We start from the raw sequence: 19,780 nt of genomic DNA, 5'->3' as shown, positions 1-19,780 counted from the left end.
GTGTAGAATATTAAATAGTGGATGGTCTATTTCTTTTTTTATATATATATTAATTTATTATTTTTTTTAAATCATCATTTGCACCAAAAAAGCTTTTGGGCTTCCAAGTAATCAAGAAAATAGTTCCTTAGATTTTTATCATGGTCTAATTTTCACCAAATTCTGACTTCTGCTAAATAGGCATCTGGACACACACATGATGTACACACTGATTTTTTATTTATTTATTTTTCATTCAAAGTGCCTTTTAAAAAATTTCTTTTAAATTCCATCTAAAAAGCAACAAAATAAAGATGTGCCTATAAGTACAGCGGTAGTCAAGTAGACTTCAGTCCTGTTGAGCCCCACGAGCGAGCCTGGCGCATTGGATAACATATTTGGATTAACCTATCCCTGCGCCTGACGTCAGCGCGTAAACAATCACGCTTATTTCCAGGGCTGGTTTCGTTGCACGCAGCGTTGATTCTCCCCTGTGTGTATGCACATCCTGTAGTTCTTTTTTTTACTGGCTTAATTCAGTAGTTTTCACTCTGTCTGTGATTGACATCTGGCACATGATTGTCCACCGTGCGCTCCGTTACGCACAGAGAGAAAAGGGAGACGTCGCAGCACGTAAAGCAACGTGACCCGCAGGAGCTCCGGGGAAGCATCTGCTCCTCCTGGCGCTGCTGAGGCTGCGGCAACAGCTTCACACACTCGGCTGCTGCGTGCTGCGCTCATTCGTCCCCATCCCTCACAGATCGCTACTGTTTTACGCATTTTTTTCCTGCAGCCTGATTAGAAACGTGAGGACACTACAACATTTAAATCGCTGCTGCTGGTTAATGGCTCGCTGTGGCTGTGTCGTCCTGCAAGCTGTTGACTCAGGTGCTTCAGTCAGGCAAGGTGCAGGTTTGGAGATCACTGTTGAGTCGAGGTCTCACTCCTGCCCCAGTGCTGACTCTGTGCCCGGTGCCATCAGGACCTGAGTGTGCTCAGTGTGCAGCTGACTGTGAGGAGACAGGGGGAGGATGGATATGATGGAGTGTGCAGGGGATGGAGAGTGTTGGTATCTTCTGTGGCACACTGGTGATAACACCCTCTGCCAGTGGTGTGCTGTAACATCACGTGGCGTCGCGCTAAAGCTTTTTGATGCACCCTTCCCTCCACCCGACACATTCCCCCCAAAATTGGGGATCTGTTGCCTCCTAAAGGTCCTCAGCGGCGCCTTCCTTCCTTCCTCCACCTCCACCTCCACCACCACCTCCACCCCTTCTTCCCTGCACCGACGCGCGGCCACAGAAGCTGCAGCCACGTCGCTCACCACGTCTATCAAATGCTGCCAGAACCGATGCCGGGTGCAACTAAAGAGGGAGACGCGTCATTCAAACAGAACAATGGACACCAGTTCACAATGGTCAACGCATAAGCGGTGCGAAATGTGTTTGGGTTTCTGTGCACGTCATCCCTATAGCAGCCGGTGTGTGTGTGTGTGTGTGTGTGTGTGTGTGTGTGTGTGTGTGTGTGTGTGTGTGTGTGTGTGTGTGTGTGTGAGGGAGAGAGAGGTGGAGAGAGAGAGGAGAGGAGGGGACCAGCGACGCAGCAGCTCCGCGCACACACTGTCATCCGCGGCTGCTGAGGAGATGTTGGGATGCGGGAGCGGGATGCTGCTGGCAGCGGTGTCGCCTCGGCCTCGGCTTGTTCTCGGCCACTGATGATGCAAAAGTCATGTCAGTGCGTAAAACTAAATCCTGTAGGCTGGATCAGCTCGTGGTGATGATGATTCGCAGGCAGTGAAGGCGTGCGGCGTTTGGGTTTCTCCCTGGACTCCTGGCTGTGATAGTTTGGCTCCACTTTGAGAGACGGTGATAGAAACTTGTATTTAAAATGCTGAATGGACTCGAACCGGAGTTGCGGGATTTATTCAAAGTTTATGGCGTGTAAGTATGATTTATGAATGTTTTATTTGTGGATTTACAGGCTGTGAGAATGTGGATGCTATAATAATAATATAATCATGATATAACAATATAAAGTTGCAGGAAATAGGCACAAAAATAATGTTAAATAACAGCACAACGCTCCAGTAAGACTGACATTATGGTTAAATTTAAACTGATAGTGAACTGATACAGGCCTGAGCCCCAAAGTGCTGAGTGGCAGCAGGCTGCTCCATCCCATATTAGCGGCGGGAGCATCCATTGAGCGGTGATGAGGCGGGCTGAGTGGCCCCAGAGCTGTGCGTTTATAAAGCAAACAGTTGTGTGATTGTTAGCAGAGCCTGGGAAAATGTCCCCTCGGCTGGGAGGTGGAGGGACTTGACGCCAGAGCCTCTTGTTAAGAAGACTTGTGTGCTCCCAGACAGCATTGTGATGCTAATGAGCACCAGCACGTTGTTGAACTTGATGTTGACTTTTTTTCTTTCTTTCCTTGGGCGAGTTTTTTTTCTTCTTCTTTCTCTTTTCTTTCTTTCTGTTTCTGGTCACTTATTTGTGGGAAAATCTTCTCCGGAGCTACAGTGTGAAATTAATTAATCAGGCCTTTGCAGTTTATCCACAATAGAGAGACATCAAATTCTGGGAAACACAAAAAAGTCACTTTTATTTAGGCTAGTTTTTTTTAGTGTAAATGTTGAAGTTTATTTGCCAAACTTTCTTTAAAGAGAGAGAGAGAAGACACTGACATGGATTATTTTTTTCTGGATATATATTTCCATGGATAGGAGATCTCTTCTCTCTTAAGCCGAAATAAATAGTTGGGCTAAATCAAATTAAATATCTGATATTTTTTTTTATTCAAATACAGTTGTGTGAGTGTGTCGCCATTTTTGTAGTTTGAATTTAATTTATAGGCAAAATAAAACTACCAGATTTATACATTTTTAAAAGGATTAAAAGGTAGTTTTTAAATGATAGTCTTTCTTTCTTTCTTTCTTTCTTTCTTTCTTTCTTTCCCATATAGCACAGTGCAACAGGTGTAGGCCTACTGTAAACTGAGCTGCCACATTATCACCCACCTATATACACATCAAATTAAAACACATATTTTCTCATGCTACATAAAATCAAACTTACAAAAGTGGCGCTGTATTAATTTTTGTAAGGCTGATTTATTAGATTTAACCTGAATTAACTTGAGCACTCAGAGTTTCGCCTCAAATATCGACTTAATAACTGATATTATCACATGTAAAATTCGGCTTATATAAATATAATATTTAGGTATAACGTTAGAGTTAAATCGTGCGTTTTATTCTGGCATATACACCACTTATAGCAAGTAGAAAACAAAATTAAAATTGTTATTTCTAGAAATCTGTCTGTAGATTTAGATCATCATTCTCAGTGCGATTTATTTCATTATTTTATTTTAAAAAATAGTTAAAATGGAAAACTGTCACTGTATGTGAGCTGCTGTGTCACACTGTTAAATGACTCCTCGATCAGAATATTAAAATTATTTTCTCACGTTTTCAACGGCTGCCCAGGTTTAATTTCTTAATTTATTTTATAAGATTTTATTTGTAGGTTTAGGTGTGCCTGAACAAATCCAAATTATTTAAATATTTTTCTTTTAACCCCTGACTTCAAAAACAGCGCCGTGAATTAATTTCATTCGTTTCAGCACCAAGGACAGAGACTGTACTTTTCACTGGAGGTGCTGAACTCGAGTCTGTACTGTCACGATATGTTTAATACGGCGGGTTTAATACATGAAACTGAAGCTTTATTTACAAACATATTTTGATTTTGTTTTTTAAGGTGAGTTATGACAGAATAAAAGACAAAATGAGACATAAAGATTTATTTCTTTTCCGGTTTGAATCCGGTGTGTTTAACAAACAAAATAAACAAAACAATATGTCAGGTGAGATCATTATTACATGACTGATGTCTGATTGTTATTGTTTAAGATGTCTAAGACAAATAAGCAAATGATAATACAGTGCACGTGCCATGCACAGACTACAATACACTAGAATAGAATAGAAAAGGAGTCAGTTTGAGATGCTCCTTGTCACAGCACACACCTTACTGTACTGTGTGTCTCACAGGACGTGACGCAGTCAGGGGGGCGTGTCCAGATGGATTCACGTGAGGCTGATGAGAGGCAGAGCTGAGAGTCAATCAGCATTAATGTAGGCTACAGTACGATTATGTTTTCAGCAGGGGCAGAGGCAGAGCCAAAAAATCTGACACACACACACACACACACACACACACACACACACACACACACACACACACACACACACACTTTGACTTTTGACCTTACAGTTAAACAGTTCTTTTTTAATTCTCCACTTAATCAAAACATTTTAAAATAAATAATATTTATTTCTATATAAATATTATTTCTACCAGTTTTTTGTAGAAAATACACAACACTTAATGTCACTTTTTATTTACAGTAGTTATGGCATTAAATCAAAGTTGAGATGATATGAAAATAAAATGAACTGTAATTTCTATCCTGTATTTTTAGTCTCTCAAACAATGGCGACGGCACCGAACCTTAGCAAATATGGAATTAATGACAGCAGGGTTCTTATTTTGAAAGGTATAAAAATATTTCCTGTATATCTGCTATTGTGAGAGCCCACAGCCCATAGCTGGAGAAAGGCTGTGATAATTTCATATAAGTATTCCTTCGCAAAGAAACAGCTTTATTCGCTGGTGTGCAGAAAACTGGCTGATTAAAATTCAAATTAGACACAGGACACACACACACACACACACACACACACACACTGTAACCGTGAAAATATATGCGTCTCCTTATTTCGCATTTGAATTGAACTTTGTGTCATCTATGATTTTAAATAAAATTCATGTTTTTGAATTCATCGTACAGTGTGTGCTGTGGAGCTCTGACGTGCAGCTGAAGGTTGATACGCCAACATAATAGGCTCCTATTAATACAGCAGCAGTGGCTGTGGTGGAGTCCAATGATTTAAAGCGTACAGTGATGCTATAATCTGCATTTTGTCCATTAAAAGTGCTGAAATTTCGAATTAAAACAAAAACGTGGCGCGTTTTTGAGAGTCGTTTTAGCCAAAATACTTTTGTATTTTGTATACCAAATAATAGAATAATACTGATCGTTTTCTGTGTTAAATAAAATTCAAATGATTTAGATTTTTAATAAAAAGTGTAATTTATGCTGCTAACACTGACGCTTTTCGATTAAAGTGTCTGGTCCAGTAACCTGCAGGTTGTTCTGTCCTGTAACCTGCACCTTGCTGACTCCACGTGACTCCCTGCTCGCTCAGTTTTCCTTCATAGGAGCAAACTTTCTGTCCTTATTTACACAGACAGGGTGTGGCTGAAAGACGGATGCTTTATTGTCAACCAATCTTTAAGCAGGGCCAGTTGTGTGATGTATTGCCCAGGGCCTGTCATCCAGTCAGGTGACTGTGCTGTTGTTGCACATGTTGCACCCTGTACCTTTATTCAGGACAAAGCTATTATGGTTATTATTGAATTATTATTATTGAATACTGTAGCTGTTGTGCTGTACAGTTTCTGCGTACAGCAGAGTTTAAAAGCGGTGCATGATGGGTGTTTAGTGCATCATAGAAATGTTAAATTACTCCTCACTTTGTTTGAGAAGCTCTGGAGACCCCATTGGTGGCTTTTAGAAGGGACCTTGGACCCCATATTGAGATCCAGGAACCATTTACGCACGCGGTGCCTGTTTATGTGTTGGATAAGTTTGGCAGCATTTATTTAAAAGCCTGTCTCGTGATGTCAACTCGTCTCTCTTCCTGTCTCTACCTTGTGTTGTCTCTGCCTGTCCGCTACGTCCACCCCTCATCTCTGGTGCTCACCCATGTGTGTGTGTGTGCGTGTGTGTGTGTGTGTGTGTGTGTGCCAATGAGCATGCCTAATTCTGTGGACACCGCGCGTCTCCCCTGGCAGTCTGACCCCGAGGCCCCCCGGGCGGCCCTCCGCCTCCTGCGCCCCCTCACATCTGACACTCTGATGGCCGAGGCGCTTTCTCCTTCCTCACTCTCATTTTCTCTTCCCCGGGCCCTGCTGCAGTGTTTTTGACAGCCCGGAATGGACGTTATATTCCTCGATTATTTCTCCATGGATTCGCGTGCATACACACGCACACACACACACACAGGAGGGTGGTGCTGTGCGTAAAATGGGCTTTGTTTTCGCATATGTGCCGGCATCTCCACATGGTCGGAGACAGGGAGCATTAGGAGCCGGGGAGAGAGGCTTTCATCCCGGATTGAGACTATAAGAATATCTCTGCCGCATTAAAGCCTGCTGGATTTTAATAATTTTGTATTATTTGATAACGAAGCAGGCGCCACTGTCCGATTATGGAAACCGCCGTTCCAAATAGGCTGAACATGTGAGTATGCTGTATGTCTAACCTCATTCAAATGACTTCTATCACCAAGGAGATACTAATTATTAAAAATACAGCTTCTGCACATTTGAAGAATAATTATTAATGGAAGAACAGTTGAAATAACCTGCTTTAATTTGCTTTATCTTGCCTACAACATCATGTGAGTTGCACGCTAGCATCATAACAGAATGACTTGTGCCATCATGTTCATACAGATGCCAGATTACTGTATTTTATCCAGGTGTTTGTCCTGATGCTTATCTGGGATCTTCATTTTTTCCAGCAGTAAAATTTTGATTTAAACTCTCAGCATTACATCTGTATATTTATGGAGCATACTAACCATGTTTGGGGGTTTACAGAGGATTATAAAGGCTAGTTTGTCCCGCTTCAACTTGTCAGCATGTCACCAACTAATCCAACAGTGACATCCAGTGAGGCTGGACTTGTTCCACCGGATCATGCTGTTGACATTCAGCCTGAAGCCCCCCTCTACTGTGCGCCACATGGCCTCTTTTGGTAGTTTGTCATACTTTCGAACAATTCATGGATTAATTCACTCAACCCGGAAACTATGGTCTATGGTCTGAGGTGGGTCGATGTGAGCTGGCATTTAAAAACAACAATAAGATGGTTGTTTGTGAGGGCCTGTGGTGTGATCATGTAGGGAGGAACAGTGTCTCTTATATGAGAATATGAGGTGTGTTATCACCAGGAGCTCAAGCTGGACATGATAGGGTGAAGTTAGTGGGTGAAAGTGTGCCGTTATTAAGGTTATTAGTGGCGTGGAGCCTTCCTGTTCCGCTTGTTGATGGATGACAGGTGAATGTGTCATCCTGCTCCTGCAGCTGGATGACTTCACCCTGCAGATGCTCGTCAGGCTTGTGGTGCAGGAAGTCCCCACTGCTTTAAAGTATAGAAATGATGAATCATGTGGGGTTAAATTACACGCAGAGGCTACTTGTGTTGAGAATGATACACTTTGTAGCCTGCTGCTGATATGGTGATGGAGGTTCACTGCCCATCAGCTCTGAGCTGCTCCAAAGACACTCTGAGGACACGGTTTTTCTAAAATTACGCATTATGCGTAAAAGCGATAATACAACAGGATGTTACCTATAACCTGCTCTGTGCATGCGCGCAGTTATGTGTGTGTATTCGAGATAGAGAGACAGGCAGAGTCAGAAGAAGAGAGAGAGGCGTACGCATGCAGGCGGAATGCAATGGCTCCATGTGACCACAACACAAGCAGCTCCGGCGGCGGCGGCGGCCCCTTTAAGAGACGTGGGTTAGTTTTTCTCTTTGGTTATCTAGCTGTATGAGTTTATGTAATATCATAAAGCTAGAGAACCGAATGTATAAACTAATTCTGCAGTCGTCACGGCGGAGGGAGCCGGGAACCGGGACCGATGGTGGAGGCGGGGGTGCTGCCGGAGCCGATGGATGGATGCAGCCTGCACGGAGGACTGGGAGCCCGCGGCAGCGTCCGTGCATCGCACCGAGAAACGCCTCCTGCTTCCCTGGACGTGTGCCGGTGCAGAGGAGCACGCCGCCCCTTAACAAACACGGATTCATAGCGTTAGATTTCTTTCACGGGGGAATGCGTGGAGTGACAGTAGTTAGCAACCGGAGACAGGCTCCATTCATAGAGTGATGATGATGATGATGGTGAGGAGGAGGAGGAGGAGGTGGAGGGCGACTCGGCAGTGGTGCTTCTGCTCCTAACGGAACATGCCTTCCTTTTAAACACACAGCAGCTCATAAGTAGCGTGTTTAGATGCTTTTCTGTTGACTGAGCAGTTATTTGGATGCTGATAACCAGGAGGCGAGGTGAACACGGTTTGTAGCTGGCGAAGCACCTGATTGGACCACTCCGGGGAGTCACGTGTTCCACCAGTAGCCCCCATATCCTCATGCTCTCATGCTGCTGGCCTATCTGAGTAGTAATATGGAAAAGAGCTTTAACAATCAGAGCTAATGCACTTTGTTTGTGTTGTGCTCCTGCAGATGCATGCTGCTTTAAAAAAAAAAAAAAAGTTGATGGTGGGAGCTTGGCTGTGCCATGACTGGCTGGCTTGATGCATTTTGCACCATACTGTGCCACTGCTGGATACAAATAATCCCACCATCAGGTGCATTCCCAGGGTTTAGTGTGTGTGGTGCTGTACAGTGGATCAGTACAGCAAAAAAAAGATCAGGGGGATGTGTAGCAGGTCGTCAAAGTAATGTGTCACAGGTTATGAGGTGGAGAGGAAGACAATATTGTGATTCGGTAGGTGTTTGTCAGAGGGATCATCTGGTATCCCTGGATTTAGCCTGATTGATGCGCTTATTAACAGCAGCTTCAGGCTTCATGCACAAGGAGGACAGAACAAAATGATGTCTCACACCGCTGCTGAGGGAGAGGACAGTGGGGCGTCGGGGAGACATCATGCACACCATTGTAGCAAACAAACGCACCCCTAGTTTAGCTACATTTGCTGATAAGCAGGTTGTCATAGGTGTAGTTTAAAAGCAGCATGCTGTGTGTTACACATTAGTTGCTGACGTGTATATCCTCTAATCAAAGACTTGGCAGTGTCAACTCATCACCTATAAGTGTGGTAGCAGGAGATATTTCGGAGACAGCATTAGGATAGGGCAGGGTCGTCCAGGTCGTCCAGAGACCGCACTGATTTCCACCAGGCCTGTTTTATAATGCTGTTTGGGCTGCACATCATCTTCCTCTTTCTCCACTCCATCCGAGTCAGAGAGGAGCTCCTGTCTGGTTCCAGCGCTGCCTGAGTGATAGGTTGCACTCTGAAGTGGAGCCTGTTGAATTTTAAACAAGCCAATTCCGTGTTAGCCGCTAAAGCTGTGTAGCTGTTCTGTGTGGTGGCTCTGCTGTGCACGGTGGAGAGTGTGTAGCAGCACAGAGAGTAATGGTGCTACTGTTAGTAGGCCCCGGCTTACTGCGTCACAGAGCAGGGGCAGGTGGAGAAGGAGCTAGCAGGGAAATGCTTTCTCTCGCTTTTGTGGCAGCATGCTGCTATTCTGCTGTATGTGTGTGTACGTACTGTGAGTGTATGCCAGTGCTGTGTGTGATGTGTGGCGATGGGCTGTAAACCTCAGTTGTCTGCTCTTGTAATTATGATGTTAATGATCATTTCGGGCTATCAGTGTGAGCTGTGCTGTTATACTTTTGGTAGTTTAATAGAGCGTGGAGCAAATGAATGTTTTCATCAAGGAAACACTGCAGGAGAGTCAGGGTGCCCATGTCTCTATTTTAATGTAGCAGGAGCCTGTAAATTGTACTGTAGTGTCCCATGGAGACATTTTTTTTTAAATACACAGAATTAAAACTTGTATTCTTTCACCTTGAATATACACATAAGCTTTGTAGTGGCAGTCATTTTGGCACAGTGATTTTATCTGTGTGCAGAATCTGCTCAGTATTTTGCAAATGCACGTCCCCTCTATCCTTTTAAGGGATAATTGCGTCATTAAGCTAAAGCATTAATAATACAGCATGGCTCCATTTGATTTGACAATGGCGTTTTTGTGCTGCAACTTACACCAACTGCCATGCCAACAGCACCACCCTCCCAGCCCTTCGCCCAGTAGAAATTAATGCATTGCTGAGGGGTAATAAATGGAGGATATGGGGAGAGCCCTTTGAGATTGAAATGCAGTCTGAGAGGCAGGCTAGACGTTGGTTTTTCCCACATTAATATGTGTCTGTCTGGGCCCTCTCCACCATCAGGAGGAGGCCCTCAGCACCAGATGGAGCCCAGTCTAGTCTCCGTCTAGTCTGCCAACACCTGCCATAAGGCTGCGATGCACTTCCTATTGTGTTGGATTGTGATTTCTGCATTAGTGCATCTATCTGAATTTTTATTGTTTCACCTGCTCGGATTTATTCTTAGAGGAATTAACACGCTTATGAACCAAAAAAAAAAAAAGACGATAGAGGTTGGAAATGATGTGGAAGGAATGAGTGAGAAGATAAGAGAGTAGGAGAGGAGATGTGTTTATGCACGCACGCCGTGCATTTCTAACCGACCTGTCATGTCTGTAGCCTTTCCTGCTGGAGCGTAGATATGTCAGTATGTCCCTCCCATCCCTCTCTCTTCCTCCACCAGTCCTCCTCTGCACTGTATTGATAACGTTGAATATTTTGCATGTTGTGGTTGTCTCATAGGCTTCGAGTGTTTGTTGACAAAGATGTTGGAACAAAGCAGCCATCCTGTATACTGTCCTACACACAGCAGAGCCATTGTTTTAGGTCTACAGCCCTGCTGCATTTCCAAGCTACCATCCTATAGATGTTATCTCGCGTGTGTCACACTTGGCCAGCAGATTGCAGAGCTGTGTGTGTATGAGTGTGTGTGTGTACACATGTTTTTGTACATTTTGCACATGTGCTTCTCTGCATTTGTTTACGTGTGTGTGCCACTGAATGTTGTTTCTGTGCCCTCAGTGCTTAATTTTTCGTCTCTGCAGAGCACAATAAACATGAGAGCATAATGTCGGTTACAGAAATTGTTTTTTTATAATGTGGAGTCAGGCTACACAGTTTTGATCGCGGTGTGTGACTTGTATTTTCACAAAAGCTGCCTCTGAAAATGACAGAATTTCTGATTCAGAGTGCTTCCTGGAATTATTTTCCCATTATTTCCTTCATTTTATGATGTTTTTAGGAGTGGTAGATTTTCACTTTAAATTTTTGCCTTTTTTATTTTTATTTAAGCTCCACACACTTGACTGTTATCATGATTATTGTTATTATTATTCTGATTATTATCGCCATTATTACACTTTGATTCAGATCTGAGACTATTTATGGCTCATGGTCTATTTGATTCCATATCACTAAAGTCCATATTCCAGCGTTATCAATTTTCTATTATCATTTTACCTTGAATTGCAATGGCCTATATAAACCTTTTCTCTGAACTTATGAATTCTGGGTTTGGTAGCCTAGCAACAGCCTCTGACCCATGCAAGGGAAAGAGAAAAAAAAATTGAAAGGCTGACGTGCAGGCTTTAAACCCGCAAAGGACATCAGGTTTCAGCGGATGTAATCTTTGAGTATTTTGTGTAATCGCTTGTGAAGTGTGCAAGTTTGTGAGTGTGTATGTGTGTGTGTGCGTGTGTGTGTGTGTTGCAGAGACTGGTATTGTCATACATTTACCGCTGACAGTTGAAATCAGAAATAAATAAACTTTCCACATATAAGTCGCACAATATGACACTGCTGTATTTTTTATTTTACAGCTTTACAATTTGAACTATTTTCTTTATCGTAGTAGGATACATTAAATTATTTTCTTTGACTACTTTAAATGTGCAAAATCATGGTTGTTAATAATTACAGCAGATTTATGTGTTTGGCATTGCCTGTTTTTCATTTCCAGGTTAATTTCTAAATTTTGTCGTGTAGTTTTTACAAGCTAAATACTTTTTTTTAATCAATAGAAACCCAGATAATATAAGGAAATGGCCACCGTAGTATTTATTTTTGTCTTTTTATTTGAAAAACAAAATAGCAAACTTAATTTTGACGTGTTGTTTATTTTTTTGAAGTGAAAATATCCAAAATCTTGTTTGCAGAATGTCCGATAGTATTATATTATTATTAATACTACAATTTAAACATACAAGTTGGACCCTCTCTCAACGCCATGCTTTATGTTTTTGCAGGAATCTGTGGAGTGCAGACAGAAGCCCAGTCACACAGAAACACACACACTCCCCATCTGCAGGCCTGCGTCTGAACTTGCAGGACAGCAGGTCAGAGGAGACACACACCACCTCCCGCTCTGAAGGTCAGAGGTCACAGAGTGGGTCAGAATGGGGGCTCCATCACTCCAGAATTACAGGTGAGACTTAACAATAATCCTCCTCTGTGTGCTGTCACACCCTCACACTACAGACACACTTGAACTTGAACTATTCACACACTATTGTTCTTTCAAACAATCACTGAAGCTGGTGAACCAGTTTGTGTTGAGGCCTGAAAAGGTGCACAGCGTTATTTTTACAAGTGTGCGGTAAAAAAAGAAGTCCTGGTTTCATCTTCACAAAACATCTCATTCTTTACATGTGCACCTTCTCGCTTGCTCTCCTCACCCTCACACTCGCCGGCCTCTTGCCCCCTGCTTTATAACATCTGATCCAATTTGTTAGATTCTTCGGTTTTGGCAGATAAGACGCAGGGTGGCCACTTGTGTAATCTATATTTTAATTCCTTTGTCCATGCTTTTTTTATCCCTTTAAGGATACATGGGTTGAGGTGGTGGGGGGGTCGGCCTGGTGTGTGCGTAAGGTGTGCTCATGTGGAAAGACTGCCAGGGTGGCTAAGTCCCTCACTCGTCTAATTCCCCTCCCTCTGAACTTCTCCCCAAGTACTTAGTTTTCCGTCCTCTGCTCTCTGTCCAGGCCTTCACCCACACTTACATGGAAACTTTTTTTTTTTGGTTTTTCATTCTGTATTTTGAGTTTGGGAAAAAGTTTCTGCATGCATCATAATACCTCTGTGAATTTTTCTGCAGTTCTCCAAGACGTATGTAACACAGTCTAAAACAAAACAAAAAACAAGTTACTTTTTAATCCCAACACGTTGAAGTTTGTTGCTTCAACTTTACTTCTTCCATCAAATTTCCTGCCTGATTATTGTAAAGAAAAAGTGCTTTTTTTTACAGTTGGACTGCAGCAGATCTTTGGCTGTTTGCAGTATCGCATTTTAACCAACTTATCACAGTATATATGTCGTTACAAACTAGTATCCACAGAGATTTTGGCCCCTGTTGTCATAGTTACTCTTGCGGATGGATTACTAAAAGGGCCTACAGCGCACAGGCCCAGGGGCCAAAAGTGTCAGGTGCCACCGTGGCCTTCACCTGTAAAAATGTCTCTCAAATTTACACGTACAGCCCAGGAAGAGATTCAACATGACCAAAAACAGATGAAAGGGAGCCACAAAGAGACACAAAATTACCTCTTAGAGACACAAAACAACTACAAGGAGACCCAAAACCGCAAAACAATGCATAGCGACTACAAAGAGACACAAAACAGCAACAAAAAAGAGGCAAACCACCATTAAGTCTGTGTGTCTTACTCTTGTGTAGGAGAGGTGGTGGGCCATTTTGCATATCTGTGCCCAGGGGCCCTTTGTCTCATAACCCGCCCATGGCTACTCTGCTAACTAGTTGTCAAAACCTTCCAAGCTGTAGATTTTTATAACAGTGCATAATGCAGAAGATGATGGACGGCTGAAACTAGAACTAGGTGACTCACTCACTTCCCTCTCAGCTTCCCCTCTCAGTGTTGAGTGACACGACTAAAGATTACCTTCGCTATCCTAACAGCTGCTGCGGCGGGCCATCAAGGCCGAGAATGCCGCTCAGCTCGTGCATGTTCAACCTCCTGCGGAGAACAAAGTAGACGGAGTGATGGAGGGAGCGTTGGAGAGGGGAGGAGAGGGAGACGAAGCCCCATCCGCAGAGATTGAGGTCTGTCATCGGGGAGAAACAGAAGAAGTGATTTTTTTTTTCTCCTTTATTTCCCTCCAGGGTTAGATGAGCGTTCTGTGACATTGGCCTATTTCTATATCAGCATGCCCCCCCAGAGAAAGAGTTGCGTTTGAGAATCAGACAAGGGAAGATCAGAGGAGATTTCACAGCCTGTGGCTATCCTCCTCCATAACGTTCGACCACCTCTTAAACCTCCTTCGCTTTGCTTCAACTCGATAAGGGCTGCCCGTCTACTTAGTCAATATCATATCCACAAACTAGATAAATCGATGCAAACAAGCTTCGGCTGGACATGGGCTTTAGAAGTGGAGGCATAGCTACAGGCTAAATTTGACGCAGAGACACATCAATCCAGAAGTGACACTCCTCACATCCTCTTTGTATTCATAACAGCAATTAAGAGCTAGCACGCATGGGTCCGCATTCACGCCTCGTTTTACCCTTACAGGACCCATGTACTATATGTGCATTTGTTACAATTGTTCGTAGAGGAAGTGTGGGCCGGAGGATGTGTGATTTCACACACAGCAGCGATGCTTCCACATTCGAGCACTCTCATGTATATGGAAAGACTCGAAGAGAGGGCAGCAGTAATCCGCTCATTTACAGTACCTCAGATCCGGTCTGCATCCCTCTCCCTCCCTCTCTTATTCTCCCCCTCAAACACATAAACACACATACCTCAGTATCTCCTCCCCCACAGCCTCCCCCCCTTCCACCCCTTTCCATCCCCATTCGGGCTCATCTTGCCATCACCTCTCCAGCTCCGCCAACCCAGAGAAACCAATTCAGGCTGCTGCTCCACACCGTCATGGCATGTTGGCCAAGGGAGATGGAGTCCTTTCAGGTTCTCGGCTACAACCCCCCCCCCCCCCCCCCCTCCGTCGCTGCCCCCTCGCTGCTTCTCAACATTTCCTCAACACGCCTGGCGTATCAGCGGGGTAGCTAGACAGCACGATAGGACTGCTCCTGAGAATCTGCTGGAGTTATTCTGCACATTATGTGACCTTTTAAAGTTTCTCTAAAATTGCATGTGGGTGTGCGTGTTTCATGACTCCACTCTGAGCCTGCCTTTGCATGGTTATACTGTCAGATTATCAAGAGTATCTGAAACAAATGAAGCCCGCATTATGCGTTTAAGCAGACTGATTGTGAGGTTTATCAGTAATAGGTTATCTTTAATGGCAAAACCAAACACCCACCGCCCACCCATGGCTTCTTAAAGTTGCCAATCTGCTTTTAATGCCCCGCTGTTTGCTGGGATTTTTTTTTCCTTTTTTGTACGAGGCTTTTTAGATTTGTATACATAAACTGTGCTGCTTGGCTGTTCTTAAAAGTTGATTTGAATTATACCCTCTGCATTATGCAGCTTGATAGGAAATAAATCTCTTCAAATGAATACACTGGATGGAGGGAGGTGGTAAGTGTGTGTGTGTGTGTGTGTGTGTGTGTGTGTGTGTGTGTGTGTGTGTGTTGAGAGGGGGTGTAGGCACTGAGTGTAGAGTGGTAGCGTATGTTAACATAAATTAAAGTATCTGCAGAGGGGCTCGGAGAAGGAAAGAGAGAAGAAAATGTGAGAGTGAGAAAAACAGTTTTTTGAAGAACAAAAAAAAAGTAGAGCAAACTCATGAGAAACAAGAAGTGTGAGAAATGAAGTAGGGGGTCTGATTTTAGGGGTTATGTTAAGTTGTGGTGTGTCAGTACAAGCATACGTAAGCAAATTTGTTTTGTTAGTTACCTATTTTGCATTGGCATTAGTCGCCTCACGTCATTAGTCACTTTGCTGTGTTGTTTCTCTGTACCCCCTTAAAGCTCAGAGGCCTCTGGCATCTCAATGCACACTGGCTGAATGGCGAGGTGGCTGTATTAGAGGTTGGTGGTGGCTGTGATGGTGGGGTGCAGCAGGGTGACGAACAGAGCGCAGGAGGGAGGGACGGGGGTCCACTGAAAGGCAGCAGGCTGCAGAGTGAATGGGAAGGAGGGGGGAGTGAGGGAGGGTAGGGGGGGCATTAGCGACGGAGGCAGGTTGGGGGTGGTGGGGGCCTCCATTGGTTCAATGCAACGGCCGGAGCAGCTGTGAAAAGAGGTCTCCCCTTTTTCCCACGCCCAGTACGACGCAGAAACCCTGCTTCAGCCTGCCAGGGTCAAGTCACATTTCTAATATATACACTGGGCCTGCGGACTCGCACAATGCATACGCACAGCTCATTTAGTTTATGTATGCACACAGACAGACACACACTTGTATGCACACAGCCGAGTAGACAGCCTCTCAGACGGAGACAGAGGTGGGGGCCGCTGCAGAGACAGAGTATTATGACACTGATTTCTATCCCGTTGGCACCATTGTTTCGACCTGGGTCCTGCAAATTAACAAGCTGCAAGTGACCAAACACACATGCAGATCATTGCTACACCTGCTAGTTTGAGCAGTTTAAATTTCAGTTTGTGGAGGAAAAATAATCAACAAAACTGCATTAAAAATAAAAATCTACACGAAGATGTGGCCATTTATAAAATGTCTCACACTGCATACTGGAACAGATTTTCCATTTGACATTTCCATTAAGGCATTCATGTATATCCCAAAGTCCTCTTCATATAGTTGGACTAATTTATGTGTTGGTGTCTTCACTGTATACACCCATAACTGTGTCAACCGCCCACCCACCCACCCTCCCACTGCCGCAGCATCCCAGCCCCTTTCTTCTCCTCACACATTTACGTCTCAGTCGCCATTTACAAACTATAATCATATTCCAGGGAGGGGGATGTAAACGCTTTGTCCTGACAGACCCCCACCCAGTCCCCCAACACCACCACCACCCCAGTGCCAGATGCCCTGCTGTATTGTGTGGGTGCTGGGGGCAGACAGGCAGGCAGCCCCCTTCCTCTGTCTCTCCCTCGTTCTCTCTGCACCATGATGTCACCCTACTTGTCTGTCTGTCTGTCCGTCAGGGCCTTGACAGGAACTTGAGTGTGGGAAGGAAAGGGCGTTCAGGATGGGAAGGGGGAGGTGGGGGTGGTAGAGGTTCAAGGAGGGGTTGAGGGTTGGGAGGGGATTTTTTTTTAGGGGGGGAGGATTTTGGGGGTTTGGGAAGAGAGTGTCTGGCCTGAGAGGTCAGCGAGTGGACTTGAGCATGGAGCGAGTGTGAAGGGGATGTGTCTGTCTGTGTGTGTGTGGGTGTTTTAGAGGAGGGGGGCCCTCCTAGCAACTCTTAAGAGAAGTGGAATTTAGATGAGTCTGTTGGTCTGTGTCCTCCAATAATTCAGTTGTACAAACTCCTCTGTTCGCCACACTAAAAGGTCTGAGGATATAAAGAAGACGGAGAAACAAAAGCACCTGTTCTCTATTTGTTCATCATGGATTCCATCAAGTACATCCACCATCGTGCACAGATGCAGCGAAGTTGTGACAGTTTGAAGCTCGTATAACTATTGCAACAGACAGCATAATGCATGGTGTGGTATTGGGAATATCCAGGATATTGCACATAAGAGTGCTCTTCTTAAATGAATTCACGCCTTTATGAAGATATGTGATAGAGAAACGCTTCAGAGTGAAATTATTAGTATTTCCTCTGTTTTTTTTTTTTTAAGTGGGTGGCGAGGGCAATTTTAGTTCAAACAGCCAGGCTCACTCCTGGACCTGTTCCAGAATTACTTCCTGTTAGTGTTTCATTATATATATATGTTTTACTTGGACTTATATCGTGATATATAGTTTAATTTTATTGTAATAGTTGTTTTTTTTGGCTTGTTATGCCTTTATTAGACAGGACAGACCAAGAATGATATGGTAAGAAAGATGGGATGACACGCAACAGAGGGCCACAGGCTGAAATTGAACCCATGGCTGACAGTGCCCTTATATGTGGAGCACCTGCACTACCCACTGGGCTACTAGGCAACCCATAGTTGTTCATTATGACTATTATATACCTATATATGTATATATTTGTATACATATATATATTTATATACATACACACACACACACACACACACACACACACACACACACAATGATATCACAATACTTAGGTCATGATACAATATTATTTGTAAATATTTTACGATATGTTGAGAATTGTGATAATATCTATTGCAATATATTTTAATCTATTACCTTTCTTCAGCTACAAATTAAGTCCCCTAAGAAAACTCTGTCAACATCTGTTTAAGATAAATTCCTTAAATTATTTACCTCATTTTTAACATTTTAATTGCAGAAAAATGTATCTAGTTGATTGACAGAGTGATCAATATTTTTATTCTAATAGGCTACCAAAAGATACATTTAAATGTGCAATATTAATGGTTAACATAATTTAAAAAATTAATTCTTAGCATCTGTGTATCGATATAATATTGCCACGCAAAATGTCGAAGTACTATGCTGTATCAATTTTTTATCCCACCTCTCATGTATTAACATAATATTCTTAAATTCTTTGAATAATAATTTGTGTTGGTTTTTTTTAAACAAAAAAGTTCAATAACCTCATTAAAATTCTTATAGTTATGCCTACTTCTTCTCCCTCATTGAAAATAAAATAAAATAAAATATTAAAATGAAAATATTGGCCATTATTTTTTAACAACTGGACACAAGATGTGACCGTTCTCAAGTCAGTTTCCACACCATGCATCTGTATGTTTAATATTGCACCATGTTTGGCTTCCAAACCAGTTGTTTTAATGTACATGCAGGTGTAACACTCAGATTTAAGGTGAGCGCACAGAAACTTTCCCCTTGTAGATGACTGTGAAAACAGCCTTCCTGTGTCAAACTCTGTTCATACATCATTCTGTAAAGTGAAGGTCAAACACTCCAGTGAAGTAACAATAAAACACATTCACCTTATAACTCTCTGTCATGGTCGTCAGCCAAATAACCCGCGACACTCCAGTTTTGGTTATTTTACAGCGTCTAACAGTGGGTAAAACGCTCTGGCTTCGTGTTATCAATTTTAAAATGCATTGCTGTCAATCTAAAAGCTGAGAGTCTTTCCCCTGAATTCTGAAATGACTTTATTGAGAATGAAGATTTTCGTCTGACAGCAGTAATGCGCTGTTTACAGCTCACCGGCAAACACAGACAACAGGCACCTTTTTCAACAGGTAAACATTTACTAGGACACAGACACATGCCTTTGTCATTCATCCTCTCTCTATTTGGACTCCTGCCTTTGTATTTCTTCCCATCTCTTGCTTTAATAGTTCTCCCTCTTCTCCCTCTCTCTCTCTCTCTCTGGCTGTGTGAAGAGGTGATAGTATTGGGAGACAATGGGAAAGACTCACTTAATTAGCTGGACGAGAAGATGCATTGTGGCAATTACTGAGCACAAAGGGAGGGGAAGGTATGGCTCTGTAATGTGCTGCTGTGTGTATTTGCCTGGCAGTTGTAGCCTGGAGTGCAGGCAGGCCTTTATAGGGGAGAGTGAAAGCAGTAACAATGGAAGACAGGATGTACTCCACACGTAGAGCCATTTCCAGTCCTTTTACAAACAGGGACAATAGCTGCTACAGTCTCTTAAAGACTGGAAATGCAGAAACTGTATTCCCTCCACAGATGGATAATAGAGCTTAAAATGTACAGGCCTGGTGGCTTTGTGCAAACTAACTTTCCAGATGTACTTCTTTGTGTAGTTTTGTGAATTATTTTGGTTCCACTTTCTAATAAGTTTACCTGAGATGACTTTATGTATATTATAAATAATAAACTAATGCTTAATAAATCAGTTATATGCATGAATAAACATAACCAAGGCGGCAACTAATGATTATTATCATTTTCTCAATCTCAATCTTTGCTGTATAAAATGTCACAAAACAGGAAATCACATGCGCATAAAGCCCCGCCCTCGAATAGAATCATCCAATCATAGCCTAGCAACCGTAACTAGGCACAG

At 43.2% G+C, this 19,780-nt stretch overlaps 1 protein-coding gene across 1 annotated transcript in view; it reads left to right on the top strand.

Annotated features, from left to right (window-relative positions):
* Nucleotides 1-1,010: 1,010 nt before the first annotated feature.
* Nucleotides 1,011-19,780, top strand: part of LOC125896252 (uncharacterized) — a 30,919-nt gene continuing 12,149 nt past the window's right edge. Inside the window, exons 1-2 of the mRNA XM_049588665.1 lie at nucleotides 1,011-1,411; nucleotides 12,031-12,209. Of these exons, the coding sequence (XP_049444622.1) occupies nucleotides 1,011-1,411; nucleotides 12,031-12,209 (580 nt within the window). The remainder of the gene's footprint in view (nucleotides 1,412-12,030; nucleotides 12,210-19,780) is intronic.

Source organism: Epinephelus fuscoguttatus, linkage group LG10 (genome assembly GCF_011397635.1).
Source record: "Epinephelus fuscoguttatus linkage group LG10, E.fuscoguttatus.final_Chr_v1".
NCBI classification, from domain to species: domain Eukaryota; kingdom Metazoa; phylum Chordata; class Actinopteri; order Perciformes; family Serranidae; genus Epinephelus; species Epinephelus fuscoguttatus.
The sequence above is the reverse complement of the archived record's forward strand: the minus strand, read 5'-3'. Positions and strand labels throughout refer to the sequence as shown.